Source organism: Egretta garzetta, unplaced genomic scaffold (assembly GCF_000687185.1).
Source record: "Egretta garzetta isolate BGI_Z169 unplaced genomic scaffold, ASM68718v1 scaffold638, whole genome shotgun sequence".
Taxonomy (NCBI): domain Eukaryota; kingdom Metazoa; phylum Chordata; class Aves; order Pelecaniformes; family Ardeidae; genus Egretta; species Egretta garzetta.
In genome coordinates this window covers 452246-471658 of record NW_009260676.1, presented here as the reverse complement: position 1 = coordinate 471658, position 19413 = coordinate 452246, and the positions used below count along the sequence as shown (strand labels likewise).

Genomic DNA, 19413 nt, shown 5'->3' with positions numbered 1-19413 from the left:
GACTATTCCAAAACCATAGTAAAAGCCTGTGAAAAAATGATCAGCGCGTTCAACAATTTTTAATACTTTGCCAATGATGTACAGTCTTACTGTTAGAGTTGCGGTGATTGCATTACATGACACAAAACTGTCCTCTACCTCACGTGAGATTTAACAGATATTTTATATGGTTTTAGTAAACAAGATGCATCTATCTGGTCACTTAGTTTACAAATTTTTGAATTATATTTATTGAAACATGACATACTGTGCTCTTAGCTTATACCTCAATTGTATTTTGTGCTGTTATCCATTTTCATGCCATGTAAATACCTGTATAGATTGTGGATCCAAAAACAAATAAAGAACTGTAACGTCAGAGCACTTGTCTTCGGGGTATTTTTGAACGCTGACTTCTAAACTTGACTTTTTGAAAGGTGTTTAGCCAGGGTGCTTTTCTGACTCTTCTGAGGAGGACAGGGTCTCCCTGGCTTTGATTACAGTAAATTAAACCCTGATTACACTGAAACTTGATTTGCAAGTCCCCGGTTTTCTAATGGGCATTTTTAGCAAAACCTACAAGATCAATATCGCTCCCTCACCACGAGTCAGTTATCTAAACCTCTTACTGCTCTGCGAAGGTACTACTGACACCAAGATTTCTGCGTATCTTGACATAAAGTTGATGTTTAGATGTGTAAAATACAACCACTCGCGCATTTGATGTGTTCTCTGGCACACAGCTTTTGTTGCTGGTTGACTACAGGAGCCACGTTTGAGTTGTTCACACCTCTCCTTGATAGCTTAGTAATGAACAAGATAAAAATCGCGTGTCACTGTGTAAAATGCTGAGATTTATAAAAAGTTAAAATCAGAAATGAGAATTATACTTTATTTGCTGATGGTAAATACACCCTTCAGTGGCTCTCAGGAGTTCTTAGTTTCTGTAAGTCATGTGATTATGTTGCTTAACATTTTTGTCTGCTATCAGGGAGCTTAAGTAGCAGAAAATTCAGAATGGAAGAGAGAGGAAGGAGGCAAGAAGAAAAGAGGGAGCTGTTCCTGTAAGCTATGTGTGAGTGGATCTCCTGTTTAGGTTGAGCTCCCCCCACTAACAACTATAGTCTGTTGGTTACTTAAAAAAAATCTAGATCGTGGTAAAAAAATATAACTTGTACTACAAATAATATTTTGGAGATTTTCTAGGTGATTTTATTCATACTGTGGGTTTGGGGTATTTTTTATATATATATATACACACACACACTGGTTTTTGACAGACAAGCGCAGTCCCATACACATGCTTGGATATCTTGTCCATGTTTTAAGGTACTGGACGTGCATATAGGAAATCCTGATTGTTTCAGATTATTGCAAACCCTTAATGCTACCATGTACTCGCCTGTATTTTACAGGTGAAGGGGAAAATGAGCGGTGTTAGCCAGGATGAAGATGTAATATTTTGATGACCTCAGCTTTTAGTATGGAAGAAAATGAACAACTAGCTTCAAGAGTTAACCCTGCTGATTTCTGCATCCCATGTTGTGTTTTTACACTGCTGTATTTCCAAGCGAGGGAGACGCTATCGGGCTGAAAACCCTGCGAAGAAAAAAGTTCAAGGTGAGTCATTTGAGAAAATGTCATAGGGTGTTGATGGCTTGTGTAAGTATGACTAACTGCAACCCGTGTCATTTGTCAGAGAAAACAATGCTGATCAAGGAAAAAATGCTTGAGTGACAGGGTAAAAAGGTTGATTTTTAAGGTGTTCACGCTGAAATAAAATACGCGTGTAGCACTTGCTTCAAAAATGGTGAATTTTAAGAATATAGCCCTAAGTGTATCAGTTTATGATTCTATTTAGCATATCGCTGTGAGTCATTCTTCGTTGTCTCTTGTTTTATTGATCTACTGAATCATCCTTCACTTGTAGCATACCAACGTATATTTGCGTAAACATTGGTAGTGTTATTTACAACAGTGACAAAATAGTAAATGTTTCTTGTCCCTATCGACATCAATGAAATAATTCAGCTGTGCCCTATGGGCGCCAGATCCAGTGCTCTTGAACAACGCTGGCAACTGAAGCATAAAAATTTACTTCTTGTCAGTTGAGCTGCTGCGGACTCTTTGAAATGTGAAGCATTTGCTGAGGAAGACGTGGCAGAGTAAGAAGCTTTTGTGGTTAAGGAGTTGGTCTCGAAACTGTAGGAGATGGAATTACAGGAGAATGGGTCCACAGCCTGCGAATTCGTACCCTGCAGCATGTAAAAAAAGTTGGGGTTTGTGCATTAGGATGTGCCTGCACTATCGCCATGTAAAATGCTGCAGCCTTGGGATGAAGCGCGATGCCAAGATGTTGCAAAATTTTCTGGTATTTTGAAGAAAATACTTTGAAGTATATTAGATGCCTAAGTATTGGCGTGATTTAGAGAATATGCATGGTTTTTAAACTCCAAAGGACTGTGTGGTGCCGGTATTGTTAGACAGAGGTTGGGATCAGTCATCCCAAAGTGGTTAAGTATCCCTGGTATGAATCAAAAACCAGTATTAAGCTGTGCGCATTTATGCTTGATACAAACAGATCAAATGTTTAATTTACAGAATGATTAGAAGTTAGATGGCTGAAATGCTAGGCTGAATAAATGCAAACCGAGTCAGCAAAGGGGAGAGGCAGGTACACGTTCATTTGTCAGCTCGTCTCCTTCCAAATTCGGGAGGTGATGTGTGATCTGTCCAACGCAATCGCGTGGTCCGAGAAGTGGAACAACACTAGTTTCACTCGAGAGATGATGAGTTTATTTCCTGAATAACAAATACACAGGAATATTGTTTGGGGAAAGATTAAATCCATCTAGAATTGAACTGTAGACAACACGAAAGTGGTGGTTGGATGTAACAGCATGCTCCACCCAAAGTGGGTGCAGTAGAAGAATAAGCTACGTAGAAAGGTGGAATCGCACTGGGGAAGGCAATGGAAGCTTGGCTTCACAAAAAAACCATAAACCAGGTATAGAAAAAACCCAAGGAGTAACCAACAATATAAAACAAATGTGAAAACAGGTATTAAATTTCTATTTATTATAAAAGCCCCTCTTCAAAGATAATTTTCAACTATTTATGTAGTAACTCCAGTGTTTGGATGAAGCTTTGACAAAACAAAACCATGGCCTCATGTCCTTGAATTTTGAATCTAAGGAACATGGGACAAATGAAGCTTAGGATGGGCTTGTTTGTGTTTTTCACTTCATTTGCTAAAGAATGGGAAAAAGTACTGTTGGATGAAGATCAGGATATATTTCATTCCCAGCACGTTAATCTTGGAGCGTAGCTTCCAATATTTCTTTCTCGCTAAGAATGAATCATGCTCTAGGAATGAATCAAATCCCTTGTTCTGCCATTTTCTTGCCCAGTTTCTCCCTTGCCCTGTGCAATGCAGACAGCTCTCCGCTAGTGGTCTCTCCAGGCATGTTTTATCTGCATAGATCCAAACCTTCCCTTTGCAAATTTGGAAGCGCTGGAGGACGCACGATGCGCACGATGATGAAATTTCATTAGGGATGTGTTGGCGCCCGATAGCATACATGTTTGTGAAAATACAAAGTAAAATTAGGAAAATAGCCTGCCCGCCTAGTCCTCCTGATGCAGAATGGGCTGTGAAGTTTTTCTTCTTTTGACATTTTGAAGCAGGCTGTTCCTTGTTCTATCGAGCCGACTAAAATTTACGCCTGTGATGAGTCTGAGTAAAAAGCTGCTCCCTTTAATTTTAGCATTCAAAGGTGGAAAAAAGGTGCCATTAAACAGATATTTAAGACTTCATGAGTGTTAGTTAATACTTCTGAAAACCCAGGCACGAGCAGAGAATGCAGTGATGGGTCTCTCATGTTTTTGCAGGAAAAGACCCAAGACTGATTTTGTCCTTTTCCTGCAGCCGTGCTGATGGCTTTGGTGAGATGAATGATTCCACCTCCTGAGTAACTCTGTCCACTGCGTTTCTTGCCCTGCCTTTCCATGTGGAGGTACCAGTGTGATCGTTTCTCTTTGGCTTGAAAACACTGCCTTAATTTTTCTCCCTTGATGCTCAGTTGTGAGTAGTCAGGCTGTTTGCATTTGAATAAAGCAGTCCGGTTTGTTTTTCGAGCACAGGGTGGGTGTAAGTCTGCATCTCCTCCCCTCCACACCCTCCTTCCCCTCCGACTCTCTTGATGAACTGGCAGAAGTTGGGGCTCCCCGCTCGCTCCTCCCATGCGTTATGGGGCTGGAGGCAGCTCTAACCCCTCCCAGGGAGGGAGCTGGGCAGAGGCAGCCGAGTGCCGGCAGCAGTGCCTGATCAGGGACCTCATCCTACCAAACCCCTGTCCCTCCTGCTCCCAGCTCGCAGTAGGTCCCAGCAGCTGGGATCTGCAGCCGGGAGCTTACTGGCCGGCTTTGCTGAACCCCTGTGGGCACTCTCCTCTCCAGCTCGCCCCACCAAGGGATCGACATGGTGGCCACCTGCCTGCACCTGGCCGGATTTGTCTGCAGTTTTATAGGATGGATCGGGGTGGTTGTGGCAACGGCCACCAATGACTGGGTGGTGACTTGCGGCTACACCATTACCACCTGCAGGAAAATGGATGAGCTGGGATCCAAGGGGCTGTGGGCAGATTGTGTGATGGCGACGGGTCTCTATCACTGCAAGCCCCTCGTGGACATCCTCATACTGCCAGGTACGCGTGCCCCGTCCTCCCCCTTCCCGCCCAGAGGTGAGGAGCGAAGCCTGGCTCTGAGCAGCGCAGGTCCTGCTGCCGGAGGAATTGATGGCGAAGCTCCTCCAACTTCGCCAGCGTGGGAGGTTGTCCATTAAATGCACTAAAGAATGCATGTGATAGTTCTTAACGTGATTCTCATTAAGTTATACCTGGTTTTAATCTCACCTAGATATCATGTGTTATCTGTGGCTGTTAAAGTTCAGTTAGTGCTTAATCATTGCTCTTAGTAAACGCTCGCTGCTCCTTTCACATCTCGTATCGTGATTGCATTGCAAAACATATATTCGTATATTGAGGTGTGACAGAGTATTTTGCGTTTTGCTTTGAGATGATGACGAACTATTACAAATGTTAGGGTTCTATTCCTTAAAATGATTTTGAGTATAGTGAATCTCAGCATCTATTATTAATGCTGCTGTGGCTTTTAATCTTTTGCAAGCTTGTCATTAGTCTTGATGGCCTTGCGCTTCCCACATGTTCTAAGGCAAGACAGAACTTTTACATGGCAAACAGATGTAACTACGTTTAACTTGCCTTGATATTTTCTAATTATATACTAACTTTCCTCTAGTTTACTGTAAAGCAAAAGTTACGCAAGGCTTTGCATTGGTATTAATAACACATCTTTTGAGCTAATTAAACCTGCCAAAGCCTTGTGTGGTCTTGTCCCTGTTAAGTTTAGTTACTGATCTTACCTGCTTCGATCACCGTTACATCCGTAGTGCTTCTTCATTCTGCTATGTTTTAGATTGCACCTCCTCTAGCATTTCAGAGATGCCTCTTCCAAACCTGACAGGGTAGAAATAACCATTCCTTGTAGTTTTCTTTCATATTTCCATATTTATTTGTTTAAACTGTTGTGAAAATAATTCCATAAGAGGTTAGAAAAATCATTCCCGGATTTCTCTCTGTTACAGAGCCGTGTCTGTATCACATAGTGCTCAGCAATATTGAATCTCAGACCAGCTCCCATTCTCCCTTTTCTCTGTGTGTGTATACTTTTATTTTAATAGGTTTACATTCCTTATTGCTGCCATTGTTCAATATGATCTGGCACAGAAGACAGAGAAAAGGCTTGCCCCGAAGAAATGTTATTGAATGAAATTTAATAAATAGATAAATGGGTCTTTTGGCAACAGAAATCAATGCTTCTCTCCAGCAGAAACAAATCACAAAACAAGGTGCTTCTGCCTGTAACCCATTTGATGCCCACAGCTTTCTGTGGGAGAGAAATTTATCCTGGTGCGCCTGATAGCTGAAATGTATTTAGAGTCTTTCATTGCCTAAGTCAAGTCTTTGAAATGAATGCGTTTGTGTTCTCATTTAATCGGGATCGATTGCACAGAAACCACACTGGGCACTGCCAGCTCCTTTGTTTAGGGTCTTGGTTTTTGCCCTGAACTCCTCAGGTACCCTTTTTTGTTAAGTTTCCTCTTGAAAAAAATCAAGCAAATATTCAGTATACACAGAACCTGCATTTCCAGGAACAGTAAAATCCTCATTCCTGGTGTCTTACCTGTATGTCAGCGGGACTTGCCTGAGGCCCCTGTTTGCTGATGTTCTCTGCGGCATCATGGAACTCCTCCTCTGCATGCGGCAGAGTTATTTTGTTGAGAAGAGGGGAAAGAGAGACAGGACACTCACTCCGCTGAGGCTCTCCCAAGGGCTGGTAGAGGCTCACCAGTCTGGAGCAAATCTGACACTGATTCTTTTTTTGCATGCAAGTAATAACTTGATTTTATTTACTTTATATATAATTTTTATATTTTATATATAAATTACATATATGCATTATATCTAAAATAAATTATATCTACATTTAAAATATCTAAATACAAAAGGATTGATGCCGTATTACACCAAATCCCTCACAGACTGGTAGAAACAGCACCTCCCTGCCCAGCAGGCCCACAGTCCCCGTCCCCTCTTGTTCCTCGCTGCCCTATGTTAGGCTGCTGCTGCAGGGGTGGTAACTGATGAAATGCCAGGGGATCCCGTGGTCTCCATAGGGACCCAGAGGAATAATGTGGCCCTTGGTTACGGGAACTCAAGCAACTCTGGAAGGTGCAGCCATTTCTTCTCCCTAAGGAAAAGCTGTGCCAGCGGTCAGCTCGAGCCGTGGGTCTCCTCTGAAACCCCGCGTAGCAGGCTGGACTCCTGCGGCACAGCACCGGGACATGGCTGTGGTTGGTGAGCATCCCTCCTCCTCTTCTTCCTCCTCCTCCCAGGTCAGCAGCCCTCAGCTCCTCGGGGCAGCATCTCATGGCCCTGCATGTTTCAGTAGTGGCCCTTCAACTGTTCAGCCCTCTGGACAACTATGGACCTCCTCTGCTCACAGCAAACTGTTCTTTAAGACTTTAAATTCTTACTATTTAACCAAGGCTGTCTTTGTGAAGGTACAGGAGAATTCCTTCCTAGCTGTTTCTCTTACTTCCCCTTCCCAGATTTCCCAGCTCCATGATTTCTCAGTGTCTTGCTAGGAAGAGCTTGTGTTTTCCAGGCACTGCATTTTGTTCATTGGAAAATGTTGAGCTTGCACATCCCATGCACTACCCACTGTGCTGCAGCCTCGCTGTCTTAGGCCTGCTGAAGATTTAATTGTTTACAGAAAGGATTGAACCTGTCTCCCATGCTCCATGCAAGTCTTGGGAGCTAATCAAACAGGAACCTTTGTCCAAAGTTCGTTTTCTCTTGTGCCAAATAACCAAATTGTCTTTCTTTGCCTTGCCAACAGGGTATGTCCAAGCATGTCGAGCACTGATGATTGCCGCCTCCGTCCTGGGTCTTCCCGCTATCTTCTTGCTGATAACGGTCTTGCCCTGCATCCGGATGGGCCATGAGCCTGGAGCTGCCAAGTACCGGCGGTCCCAGCTGGGAGGGATCCTCATCATCCTCTTGGGTAAGGTACCTGCTGGCCCCATGCGTGTGCAGAGCTGGAGGTCGCCTTCTGCTCCAGGACGGTGTGGTTGCAAGTAGGTTGAGCACGTTCACCTGAAAGCATGGTTGTCCAGGCTGGGCTGACCCTGAAGCTCTCCAGCATCGTTGCAGTCTGTGGGGCGAACAAAAGGCACGAGCAGGAGTGGGAGGACAAAGACGGGAGGCAGGGAGCGAAGCAGAGAGAAGAGGGGAGGGCAGAGGGCTGTGAGACCCTACTGTGCATTGTCTTGTGGAGTCCTCGGGCAAAGCCACCGCCTGTGGGCACTGGTTTTTCTGGTTCACTGTGGAAGTGATGCTATGTTTGGAAAAGGGTCTGAACTCCCAAGCTGCTTGCAGGGAACGGATAGCCTCTGAATTTTCCCTGGGCATCGCAGATGCAGCCGGGTCAAAGTAAGCTGAGGTGTGTGGGAAGGGGAGCCCATGGCTGAGGGGGGCTGGTCCTGCAGGGACAGCAGGGGAGGGAGCAAGGAGGTGGCATGGGCCTGGGCGGAGGGATGGCGTGTCCCCTGTGCCTCCCAACCCCCTCTGACCAGCCTTGCCCTTGGCCTCTAAGTTCCCCTGGGAATTTCTTCCCGTCCTCAGTGCCTGCGGAGGGGATTGTTTTGAGCAGCGCAGACTGTGGAGCTCATTGTCCCCAATGCAACACCTGCATGTTCTTGAAGCCTCGTCATCTCAGCAACAGGCTGCGGTGCCTTGTTTTTACCCGTCTGTGTGGCAGAGGAGGAGGGGTAAGGGAAAGTGGCCTCTTTGTGTGGCTCTGCTGGTCGCTGGCAGCCCGCGCTGACATCATGCCCGTCGTCTTTCTTCTTCTTCTTCTTTTTTTTATTTATTCAAGTGGGCATTGGATATAGCTGGACGCTCAGAGGGGCCGTCCTCCGGACGCTCCTTCCTTCCAAGCAGTCTCTCCTCCAGTGCCTTGGGGAGAAGCAGACAGTGCAAGTCGGTACGTCCGAAATCTAAGAGACTGAGACCAAGGGGCCCTTTCAATGCCTGTGTGGTTTAAGGGCACATTGTCACAGCTGGGCGTCCTCAAATCGGCTTTATAGGGCCTGTTTAAGACATCCCAATCCTGAACGGCCACGTTAGATTGCTGTTGGAATGTGACCTTCATTCCTGTCCCAAAACCTGGAGTCTCGTATTTGGGCTTGGCAAAGTGAAAGAAAAAGTGGGGGTTTTTTTCTGCCTGTGAATAAAATATTAGTGCTGGAGGAGTCTGCTCTGCCAAATTTCCCCTGCCCAGGATGGGGGAGGCCTAGCGGAGCTGCACTTCATGGCAAAAACCAGCAAATTTTTGGAGAACTGTGCTGTAGGTCGGCCCCGTTCTCATGGCTGCAGATGTAGAGACAAGAGTATTGCCTTAAATCTGCTTTGCCGACAGGCAACAGAATTACAGGACCAGCACATGTGGCAAACAAATTGCAGTGGCAGCATTGGGTAACGCTGCATGAGAACACGTGAAATCCTGTGTCTGGCAGCGTTGCACCAGGGGTTTGGGGTCTAGCGTGCCTCTCTCCTGTCCTGGCCTTGCTGTGGCGTAGCACCAGGGAGGAGAATAGGTGCGGGAGGATGGAGGAGAGGGGCTGCGGTGCTCCATAAGCCAGGCTCCTCCCTGCCTTGGAACATGGTTTTCCCACTGAGTAGGTCCTGTGAGGAAAGGAAATGTGTATTTACACAGACACTGGCAGACAAATGCTCTTTGGGTTGGATTTGGGCTTCTTGTTGATTTTTACCCTTGTGAGTTTGGAAGCATCTGCAGGTGAAGCCGTTTGCTCATGTCACCGCTGTCCTGAATGCTCTGGGCTGGGAGCAGCAGCCTGGTCACAATGTTTTAGTCACAATTACAATAATGCTCTTTTTGTCAGATCACAAATGAGGAATAAATAAGCTCCTCTTGCTATTAAGGGGTTTTTTTTGGGTTTGGGTTGTTTGTTTTTTTAAAAACAAACCAACCCACATTTGTTTTTACAACCCCCAATTTTTTCCAGGCTGATCAGCAAGACAGTCCGTTTGGAAGAAGAATAATGTATAGAGCTTGGGGCTTTGATATTATTTAACCTGATTAATGATCTGTTATTTGCAAAATGAGGTGTTACCATTCCGGAGCATTTAATAAGCATGAATCAGGCCTCAAAAGTCATAATACTGACTTAAAATTAATTATACTCTAGAAGTAATATGCCCTGGACTGTTCTTACTTATCCTCTGGGCACTGAACTCTTGTTTGTGGTTTTCCACAGCCGCATGGGTTCCAGCCTTTTCCTCTAAGTGGAGATCAACTCCCAGAGCTCTGGTTAAAAGGAAACAACCCCCAAAACGCTCACTGGTGAAGCAGAAGTGGAGAAGTAGAGAGACTTGACCAGGGGAGCTGGCCCCACGGCAAGCTTCACTTGTTGCTCGGGGAAGGGGATGGCAGTTTGTCACTGAAATGTATTAAAAAGGAAAACAGGGGTTGAAACAGTGTGGGGGGAAAAAAAAAAAAACAAAAAAAAAAAACAAAGAAAAGTTGAAAACTTGCCAGGAAACCAGTGGGCTCAGATATTCCATTGATTTTTTCTGTCTGCTGATAATAGCAGGCTGCAGAGTGCAACCTGTGTGCACACCCTCCTATCCTGCCTGCTGATGTATTTATGTCTTTGCTTGATCCTATCTGTCCGGGAGAATTGATTTATTGCTGAAAACAACCATCAGCAGAGGTTTGCTCTGAGCCAGTGTGAAAACATTTCATACGTTAGCGTTGATGGAAAAACCCTGGCCCATCCTGTGTTGTTGATACTAATCCGGGGGACCCCGTGCTGGCAACCAAGCGGGCATTTTCCTAATGGAGGTGAGGGACTCGAGAGACTGGAAAACACAGATGAAAAATATGTTTGTTATTGGCAATTACTACTGCAAAATGACCGTATTGGCTATTGTGTACTAAGTAAGGGATATTAATAAGTTTCTCTGGACACTGCATGAGATTTACTTCTGCACCATAGATATCAAGATAAAAAGATTGCCTTGAACATAAAAAAAAATGATCATGGGTATTTATTATTTCAACCAAATGCTTTGAAAGAGAAATCGGGTGACTTTGAGTCAGCAACTCAGAATGATTAAATTCAACTTTGAAAGAGAAGTATTCTTTCTTCTGCAGAAAGCCTTTAACTTACTGTTAAGGAATTTGGCAGGGACTCACTGTCCCTTGAGTTTGAGTAATCCTGCTCTATCTCCCCCACCTCCCCAAGCACCTTCTGTGCTTCTTCGCTACGTGTACTCCCGTCTGATTAAAAATACGCCTGTAATGTAGAATATTAAGTTTCATCTCAACGGACTAAGCCACTGCAAGTTCATAGTCAAAAAGGACTTGGAAATGCTGGGAGCCTGGGATGTGTCCCTGTGGGTTCACAGTGAGCTGCTGGAGCAAAGACAACCGTACCACCCGTTACTGAGGTGACTTCTGCAGGTAGAGGCAGTGGCTTTTACAGGACTGCCTACCCTGGCTGCGAAGAGCAGGCAAGCTGTCCAGGTTGTGTGTGCCCCAAAAGCTGCCTGTTGTGCCAGCTAACGTTGTTGGTCTAGTGGAAAATACTCCTTCTGTTTGCAGACTTTCTTTTACTGTTCTGCTAAACCATATTGACTACTGCAGCTCTACTCTCTGAAGACATTCGCGTTTAGGGAGAGGCAAAGAGTGTCTCAGCATCAGCACAAAAGAAAAGGGGCAGTAATTTCTATTCAAAGAGTTCATCCTTGTAGGCAGCTATTTTGAAACTTGCCCTAAAACGCCTTTTCCAACCCCTTTGGGTTTCTTGGCAAATCAACTTTTTTCCAGCCTTTCTCTGTGATACAGCCGGACCAGAAGTTTGAGTTCACCAAGAAATACTGCAATTGCAGACCGTCCTTTTCACGTCTTCTTGGAGGATTTACGACCCAATCTAATCTATGCGGAGCGATGAAATCCAGTCCTGTTCCAGGGCGTTCCTCTTGCCGAGCAACAGGGTCACTGGTGACTGACGGCAGCTGGTAGCCTCTGAAGACAGAGAGGCCAAACCAACCCCTGCAAAGCCCTTGTCTTGTGTTTCATAGCTTTCTAGCATTGTCAGCTTTAAAATAAGGTGGTTTTACACGTAGTTGAGCCACTTGCACAAGAGATGCCATTGTGTTAGCGTCCCCGAGAGCTCTTCTCGCCCCAGTGCAAGTGTTTTCTTTGGTCCTGCATTGTGGGGGAGGGTCCGGATAGATAAGGCTCTTATAGTCTATGGACACACACATATATATATATATATAGTTACTGCTGACAGAAAAAGAAAAGATGATTGTGTTGTTTCGGACAACAAAGACGCTTTTATTCCGAAGGCCATTAGAATGCTTTGTGGATTCCCAACTGATACATTTTTGTTTTAAAGCATTCGAGGCTCATGAGCTGTTTGCGGGACTGATCCACATGGAGGAGAAATGCTGTTCTCCCCTCCCTGCCATCTCCAAAAATTCCTTCCAAAGCCCCAGGGTCCTTGCTTTGAGGAGGCCCAAAATTATTACTGGCTTTATTAACATCCTTCAAATGTTCTTCTCTTTTCCATAAGAAAATATTTTCTCTCACAATAACTGCAGCTATTGGGGATGGGTTTTCTGCTGGACTGCCCAGGAGCTATGGTTTGTTCTCCATTTTAACTAAACAATTTTATTTTTAATCTCACCCCCCTTTTTTTCTTTTCTTTTTTCCCCTCTTGCAACCTTAACTTTTTGACACTGCCTTCAGATACCTTTTAACGCGGTCGGTGGAAATCTGTAACGCTGCCACGGTCCTGTTATTGTTTTGCTCTGATTCTCTGATAGCCGCAAGGATGGAGTCCTGCACAGCTTGTCCCAGAGGCAAGTAAATATTGACAGACTAATTCTTCTCAGATGTACGGGCCATAACGAGGTATTGTTTTAGGACCTGCTCCTGTGAGGTGATTAACACCACCAACTCCCGTTGGCCGGGGTGCACGTGGGGGCCTTGCGGGACGGAGGTGTAGGACCCTTCGTGAGGGTAGCGGGTGTGACCTTGTGGAGCACAAGGAGAACATAGGGCCCGTGTTTGCTCCCTGCTTGGAGCAAGCCATGCGTGTGTGCTTGGAGCAAACCACGTGTGTGCTGCATGCTGAAATCTGTGGTCTCTAGCCTGGCTGCCTGCAAAATGCCGAATTTGAAGCCCCTTTACTGTCCTGAGGGTATCTGCTTCGCGTGTCACCTGCCCCACAGTCCTCACAGCACCGTCGTGGCAGCCTTCCTGCTTCTTATGGAAAAAAAAAAATGTGGAATTTCAAGGAAAATTTGAAGTCGTCAGTCTTTTTTTTTGACCCGCTGTAGGTAAAATAAAATAGTTTTCCCTTCAGATGAGGTCCCATTTCTACTCTTTTCAGTAAGGTTCTGGAGAGCGTTGCTGGGCTTGTCCCCATCACTTGATTTAGAGAAATTTTCCATAGGGAAATGGAATCTGCTTTCCAGAGTTGTGAGACATTTCCTTCTCCTTAAAAAAAGACCCCAACGATGCTGTACTGCTGCTTATTTTGCCCCTGCCCATTTTCTCCTCGTGTTTTATAAACCCTTCTCTGTCTCGCTAAGTGCTGGGATATTTCATTAATGTTTATGGAGCCATTCAGTAGAGCAACTGCAGAGATGTTGGTTGACGTGGGCTGAGGACGTAGCACGTGATTTCGGGCAGAAATAGTGATTTAAACCACTGGACTCTGGGCCACCGATTTTACTGTCTCACCGATGCGTACGGCTTTTGTGCTCTTGCTTCACAGCCAATCTACTCCTAATTCTGCAGCTCTCCAGAGCATCGATTTCAGGGATGACTTCCGTTCTTCCCCCTTAAAGATATTTCTAGGGAGCAAATCTGTTTTTCTTGTAATAAATATGTCAGGTTGTGTCAAGCAGCAGTTGTTTTTTCTTTTTGTTTGTTGGTGCCCGAGAGAGATGGCTGTTCTCTCTTGATCTCTCTCCGTGCTGCCTCCTGCGCGGAGATCTCTTGGACCGGGATGCTGATGCTCCTGGGCCCCACCATGGGACTGCAAGGGAGGAGGGATGGGTTCCCTCTGTGCCCCCCTGTCCTGCAGAGCCTTCCCTCCCCTTTGGTGCGCTTTGTGTCCCCATGGTGGGGTCGCACGCTGGAGTTACCTTTCCTTTCCGTCTCTCCCCAGCCATGTGCGGCGTGGTCGCGACGATCTGGTTTCCCGTGTGCGCCCATCGTGAGACCACCATCATGAGCTTCGGCTACTCCCTGTACACGGGCTGGATCGGCTCTGCCCTCTGCCTCTTCGGCGGCTGCGTCATCGTCTGCTGCTCGGGAGATGCCCAGACGTTTGGTGAAAACCGTTTCTACTACGCCTCGGGATCCAGCTCCCCCACCCATGCAAAGAGCGCGCACGTGTAAGCGTCCTGGGGACGTCCCACGGCTGCCGTCGGATGCTTTGGCTGGTGGGTTTGTGTGCCCTGGGTTTGCTTCTACTGACACGCACTGCTGTCAGGCTCCCGGGGGAAGATTTAGAAAAGCAGCACAAATGTCGGGTAGTTTGAAGCGTTATTGTCCCCATCTGTTCCCCCCCTTCTCTGGAAAGAAAACTCCAGCCAGCCTCACCTCTTGGTCCCCCCCCCTGTTTTGTCCTGCCCACCTGCCCCACCTTCTTGCAGCCAGGATGACTCGGAAGGTTTGGGGTTGTCATGTGGGTTTTAGGGGTTTTATTTTATTTTATAGCTCCCCTGGTTATAGGAGAGTTTAAAGCAATAAAAGAGAAACGAGAGAGACACTTTCCTGTTGTTAGAAGGACTCTGGCGGCTTCGTCGCTGTTTGCTTTCCCCCGTTCAAGGTCACTGCTTTGGCACGGTTTGGGTGGGAGGGTAGGGAGGAAGGCTGTGCTCCCCAACCGGGCAAATGTTTCTCTTTGGGAACGAGAGTAGGGGAATTTTTTCTGCCTTTCTCTGTAAATACTTTTGTATGAGTTCAGTCGTTTTAGTAACAGTATTTCCCCCACCCCCCCAGTCATCAGTATGAAGGAAACAGAACCCAAAGGTCCTAATTAGACGGTAGATAACAGTGCCTTTTTATATCATTTTAAATGACTTTGGGGGCTCTAATCCCCGCACTCTGGTTTGGTTTCTTTTTTTTGTCCTTTGTACAGATCAATTACTAAAAATGTATTTTTACATTTTTTTTTTAAACTCCTTGCTTTCTTCCTCTAAATTTGTGTTCCATCTTGCATCATTAAAGTAGCACTTTTTAACACGCAGTATAATGTACCTGTTGCAATACAATTCTGGTGAATACTGATGATGCCTTTGTACTTTCAGTGAAATACTGTACAATAAATAACAGAGTACCTGCAACCACTGGCCACTTTTTTTCCTTCCTTCCTATGTGTTTCTGTGACAGGGCTTTCCCAATGATTTTGAAGATTTTTGGTTTGGGTTTGGTTTTTTTTTTTTTTGTAGCAGTTCAGGATTGGAATGGTTGGACTTGATGATCTAACAGTTGGACTTGATGATCTTAAAAGTCTTTTCCAACCAATTCTATGATTCTAGGATGAGAAATTCTGCTCTGCTGTGGAGTTAAGAGAGCCTTTTGGTTTTGGGGGCGGTATTTAAAATACAAATAATCTTCCTGCATGGTACTGACCGCTGTCTTATCCATTTGTTTTTTCAATGTTCCCAATAGCAGCTCGCGCTGGTGGTACCGACTCATGGTACCCTTCGTATCGGGGAGGCTTAGAAACTGGCTGAGGTGGTGGAGATACCCCCCAGCACTCCTTGGGCGTGCTGAGGTTGAGGCATCACGTTGCTGGAAGTGCTCTCAACTAAAGCAAGAGTCTGATCTGGGGTCATCGCCCTGATTAAAACCATGTAAGATCAAGATCTGACTCTGTCCTTACCAGAGGCTGTAGCAATTTAATTACGTTGATACAAAATCCCATCTGTTCCTGGAGATGTTAACTCAGTTCAAATAATTTGTGCAAGCCAGGCTTCAGGAGCAGGAAAAGAGGAATAGATGCTGTTCAAGTGTGGACGAGGGGGAGAGCCCAGGTGGTGTCGCGTGTAGGGGGAGAGGGGATTGAGCAAGCAGAGGAGAGGGTCAACCAAATTGTTTGAGACGATGGGGAGGAATTTGAAAACAAGGCAGCTGGTCAAGCCCTGGTGGGTTAGGGACTGTCCCTTCATCTTGGTCTGCTTCAGCTGGAGAATCCTTAGGGACATGGTTTAGTGGTGGGATGGCAGGGTTAGTTTAAAGGTTGGACTCAATGATCTTAAAGGTCTTTTCCAACCAAAGTGATTCTGTGATTCTATGATTCTATGGGTGACACAGCCATGGGCAAGGATGCTGCAGCACCCACACCTTGCCTCCTCCGTGTGGGGAGCCGAGCCCTCATTTAAAAGGGGTGAATAAGGAGGCTCCAGGAGGGGCCGGTGCCCGTGCATCACCCTCCAGCTCCCACATGCAAACCCCAGCATCTGCCTTTAAGACTGAGCAGTCTTGAAGGCATCTCTTGTGCAGGCTTTGCGTGGCTGCCATCCTATACAAGGCACCCGAGGTGGGCAGCGGCGCGGGGCCGGCGGCAGGACACTTGTGCCCATTACATCACGGGCAGGGCACAGGCAGTCGTTGTACGCGCTGGGGAGACGCTATAAGTGCTGCCATTGATGCGCGGGTGCCACGGGCGAAGGGGCGGCGCACAGACGTGCCAGCTTGTGCAGGCTGCCCCGGGGATTGTGGATTGTGTGCTGCGGCTGAGCGGCGGCTCTGCCGGTTAACCCCGGGGCTGACGGTGGCGTGGGAGACCTCGGAGCAGAAAGCTGCTGGAACCTTGCCCTGCAAATGGCCCTGGAGCAAACCGGGAGGAAAAAAAAAACTGTTGAGGTGCTTGAGGTGGGGGGGGGTTTGGCAAGGTCTTGGTGCTGCTGGAGGGGCCCGGCCAGCGGTGCATGACCCGATGAGGAATGAGCCCTGCCAGGCAGCACTTACGGGTTTTTTACTGCCCACACCCTTGGGCTGCATCTGGGCATCTTCAAGCACGTGGGGCTGGGGACCCTCGGCAAGGGGCTGGCGCTGGGGCTCTGCTCACCCTGCCCACAGTCACAAGTTACTGGTGGTTGATCCCAAATCCAGCCCTTAAAAGGTTCTGAGCAAGCTGCTCAGAGGAAGGAAGAAGCTTTGTTTAAGGGAAGAGAAGAAAAATCCAAAGAAAGAAAACAACCCCAGAGCAAGCCTGGGGAAAAGAGACATCTGCAACCGTGGGGTGTGAGGAGACAGGGCCAAGAATGGAACGGGATATTAGTGCTGGCACCGCAGAAGGGAAGTGTTTGGAGGAAGCACAAAGAACATAAAACTTTTCTAGTCTTTAAAGGATCAAAGCTGAAATACCTGCTTTGTGTCCTCCCAAAACGCCCCGATCCCCCGTGGGGTTCCCCTGGGCTGGGTTGGCCACGGCGCTGTTGGTTCTTGAAGGCTTTTGGTGCTCGTTTGCTGACCCGAAGCCTCAAAATAGAGTCACATATAATTCTCCTGAACAGAAAAAACGCTCCACACCATGCCTAATATCAGCTGTGGAGAGGTGGGCACGAGCTTTGGTGCTTACCCTGGCGTGAAGGTGGTGGTCCCCAATGCCCCAGCGGGGTCCTTCTCAGCCCCACCAGGACCAGTTACAGCTCCCCATCATGGGGAGCGGCCTGGCAGCCTCCCCATTCCCCAGGTCCTGGAATAACAGCAGGGAGCCCATGGGGGGTCGCTGGTGGCCCCAAGCACCCCGAAGGCGCAAGGTGGCCATGCCCCGCAAGCGATGCCTGCCTCCCCGCCACCCCGGTGCCCGTATGGGGAGGGATGGTGCCATGACACCCCCCTTACCCGGGGAAAGGTGGGTGCCTGCAGCACCCCGAGCAGATGGGAAGACGTCGGCGCTCCCCAGGGCTTCCCACTGCAAGAGTCAACCTGTGGTCAGTGGCTTTAGGGTTTTTTTCTTTCTATTTTTTATTGTGTAAACCAATAACCATTTTTTTTTTCCACAACAATGCAAGTAAATACCAAAGTCAGCCCATTGAAATGGATCTTCTACAAAGGAAATTTTGAAGCGCTTAAGATTTGTTCATCTCTAGCTCCAGTTTAACACTGAAAAAATATCAGACCTTCAGGTACTGATATTGGCTTGACAAAATTTATATGGGATTTTTTTTTTTAAATTTTTTTGCTTTAGTCTTTCATTTGAAAGATTTACATTACTACGGAAACCGATACTAAGACACATTTGTCTCTGGCTTTCTTTAAAAATCCCTTAGTTCCTGTCTGATTTTGAAATGTAAAGGCACACAATAAAGCTTTATGCATTTATTAAAATATACAGATTTTGGTAAATTTAGATTTTTTTCTTAGTATCTTGATAATGATATATATATTATATGTATAGTTGTCAACAACACAATCATTTGAAAATAAAAATCACTCCATAACATATCTGCATATTTTTTTTTCTTTCTCATGACACACTACAAGATCCCATTGTACAGTGCACCAATGGGCATTTGGAAACCACCAAAAAAAATTAAAAATTGATAGAACAAACTTTTTTTAACGAACACACCAATTTCATACCAGAACTGCAGAGAATTGTTACACCAGAAAGTACCATCTGAAAAAAAAAAAAGCAAGGTATACGTCAGAAAGACCAAACAGAACGAAGTGAAGATAATTTACAAGCTGGATTTACAACATCCCACGTCGTTCGGGGCGTGATTTCTCTGCCGTGCGGAGGATGCCGGCGTGCTGGGCCTTGTAACCGAGCGGTCGTAACGGTGTGGAGTGAATTTGTGGAGGGACTGAGATCTCGCAGAGTCAGTCTGGGAGGTTTGAGGTATTTATGCTCCATCTGTATCATGCATTGGGCCCCCCTGGGGTGCGTGCCCGGTGGTGGGAGCAGGGTGGTACCGCTCTGCCTGTGTCCTCCAGATGGGTCAGGGGTGTGAGGACCTCCCCGAGGGCACCCAGGAGGAAAGGCTGGATTTGGGGGTTACAGCAAAACAAGCACTTGCACCTCCTCCCAGCATCCAAAATCACCCCTGGAGGGCCGGCAGTGCCCAGAAGCGATGGACACGCCTGAATATTTTGGCCTTTGCTTGTGCCCACTGAAGACCCCAACTCCCGCTATGAGGGAAAGTGCCCAAGCTCCCAAACGGGGGCTGAACCCCTGTGTCCCCCCAGCACTGCTGCTCAGAGCAGGCTGGGGGGATCCAGCCCAGCCCCAGCCTGTGGCTCGGCTGCCTTTTCCCTGCACTCCAACATTAGGTGGGACGTGGCGGGCTCAGGAGGAGGGTACGGCTCCCATCCCCTGCCACGGCAGGGGTTGATGGCAGCCGTGGCATCAGATGCTGTTTCCTGGTGGTCCTGGGGACGTGGCGCAGCCGTCCTGCCCCGGCGCTTCCCCGGGGAGGGGAAGGAGGATGAGTGAACAGAAGCAAGAGCAGCCAAAGGGCTTCACTCAACGCATGGGTCCAATGAAGAGGTTCCTACAGACGCCAAAGAGCAAGGGATCGAGCCCTCGTCAAATTATTTGGCATAACTAGGGCGGACATGACGACAGACACTGGTACTGGTAACTGCTCTGTAGCAAGAGATTAAGGCTGCAAAAGGAATAACAGGCTTCGGTTCGACAGGGTACTTGGGCATGAGTTTGTGGCTCGGCAGATGCCTAAATACCATGCAGAAACAGGACGAAGACGGCTGCCTCGGATGTGGTATAGTACA

General features: G+C 46.9%; 1 protein-coding gene across 1 annotated transcript; it reads left to right on the top strand.

Annotated features, from left to right (window-relative positions):
* Nucleotides 1–4459: 4459 nt before the first annotated feature.
* Nucleotides 4460–14064, top strand: CLDN11 (claudin 11). The gene is made up of 3 exons (XM_009645761.2): nucleotides 4460–4685; nucleotides 7462–7626; nucleotides 13832–14064. Exons 1-3 carry the CDS (start codon nucleotides 4460–4462, stop codon nucleotides 14062–14064), a joined length of 624 nt encoding a protein of 207 aa, XP_009644056.1.
* Nucleotides 14065–19413: the final 5349 nt, after the last annotated feature.

Excerpts from the sequence above, each read along its gene's own strand:
- CLDN11 (XM_009645761.2), top strand. The coding sequence starts at position 4,460 with ATGGTGGCCACCTGCCTGCACCTGGCCGGATTTGTCTGCAGTTTTATA. Across the intron at positions 4,686-7,461 it reads GGACATCCTCATACTGCCAG|GGTATGTCCAAGCATGTCGA; the intron begins GTACGCGTGCCC and ends CCTTGCCAACAG. Across the intron at positions 7,627-13,831 it reads GATCCTCATCATCCTCTTGG|CCATGTGCGGCGTGGTCGCG; the intron begins GTAAGGTACCTG and ends GTCTCTCCCCAG.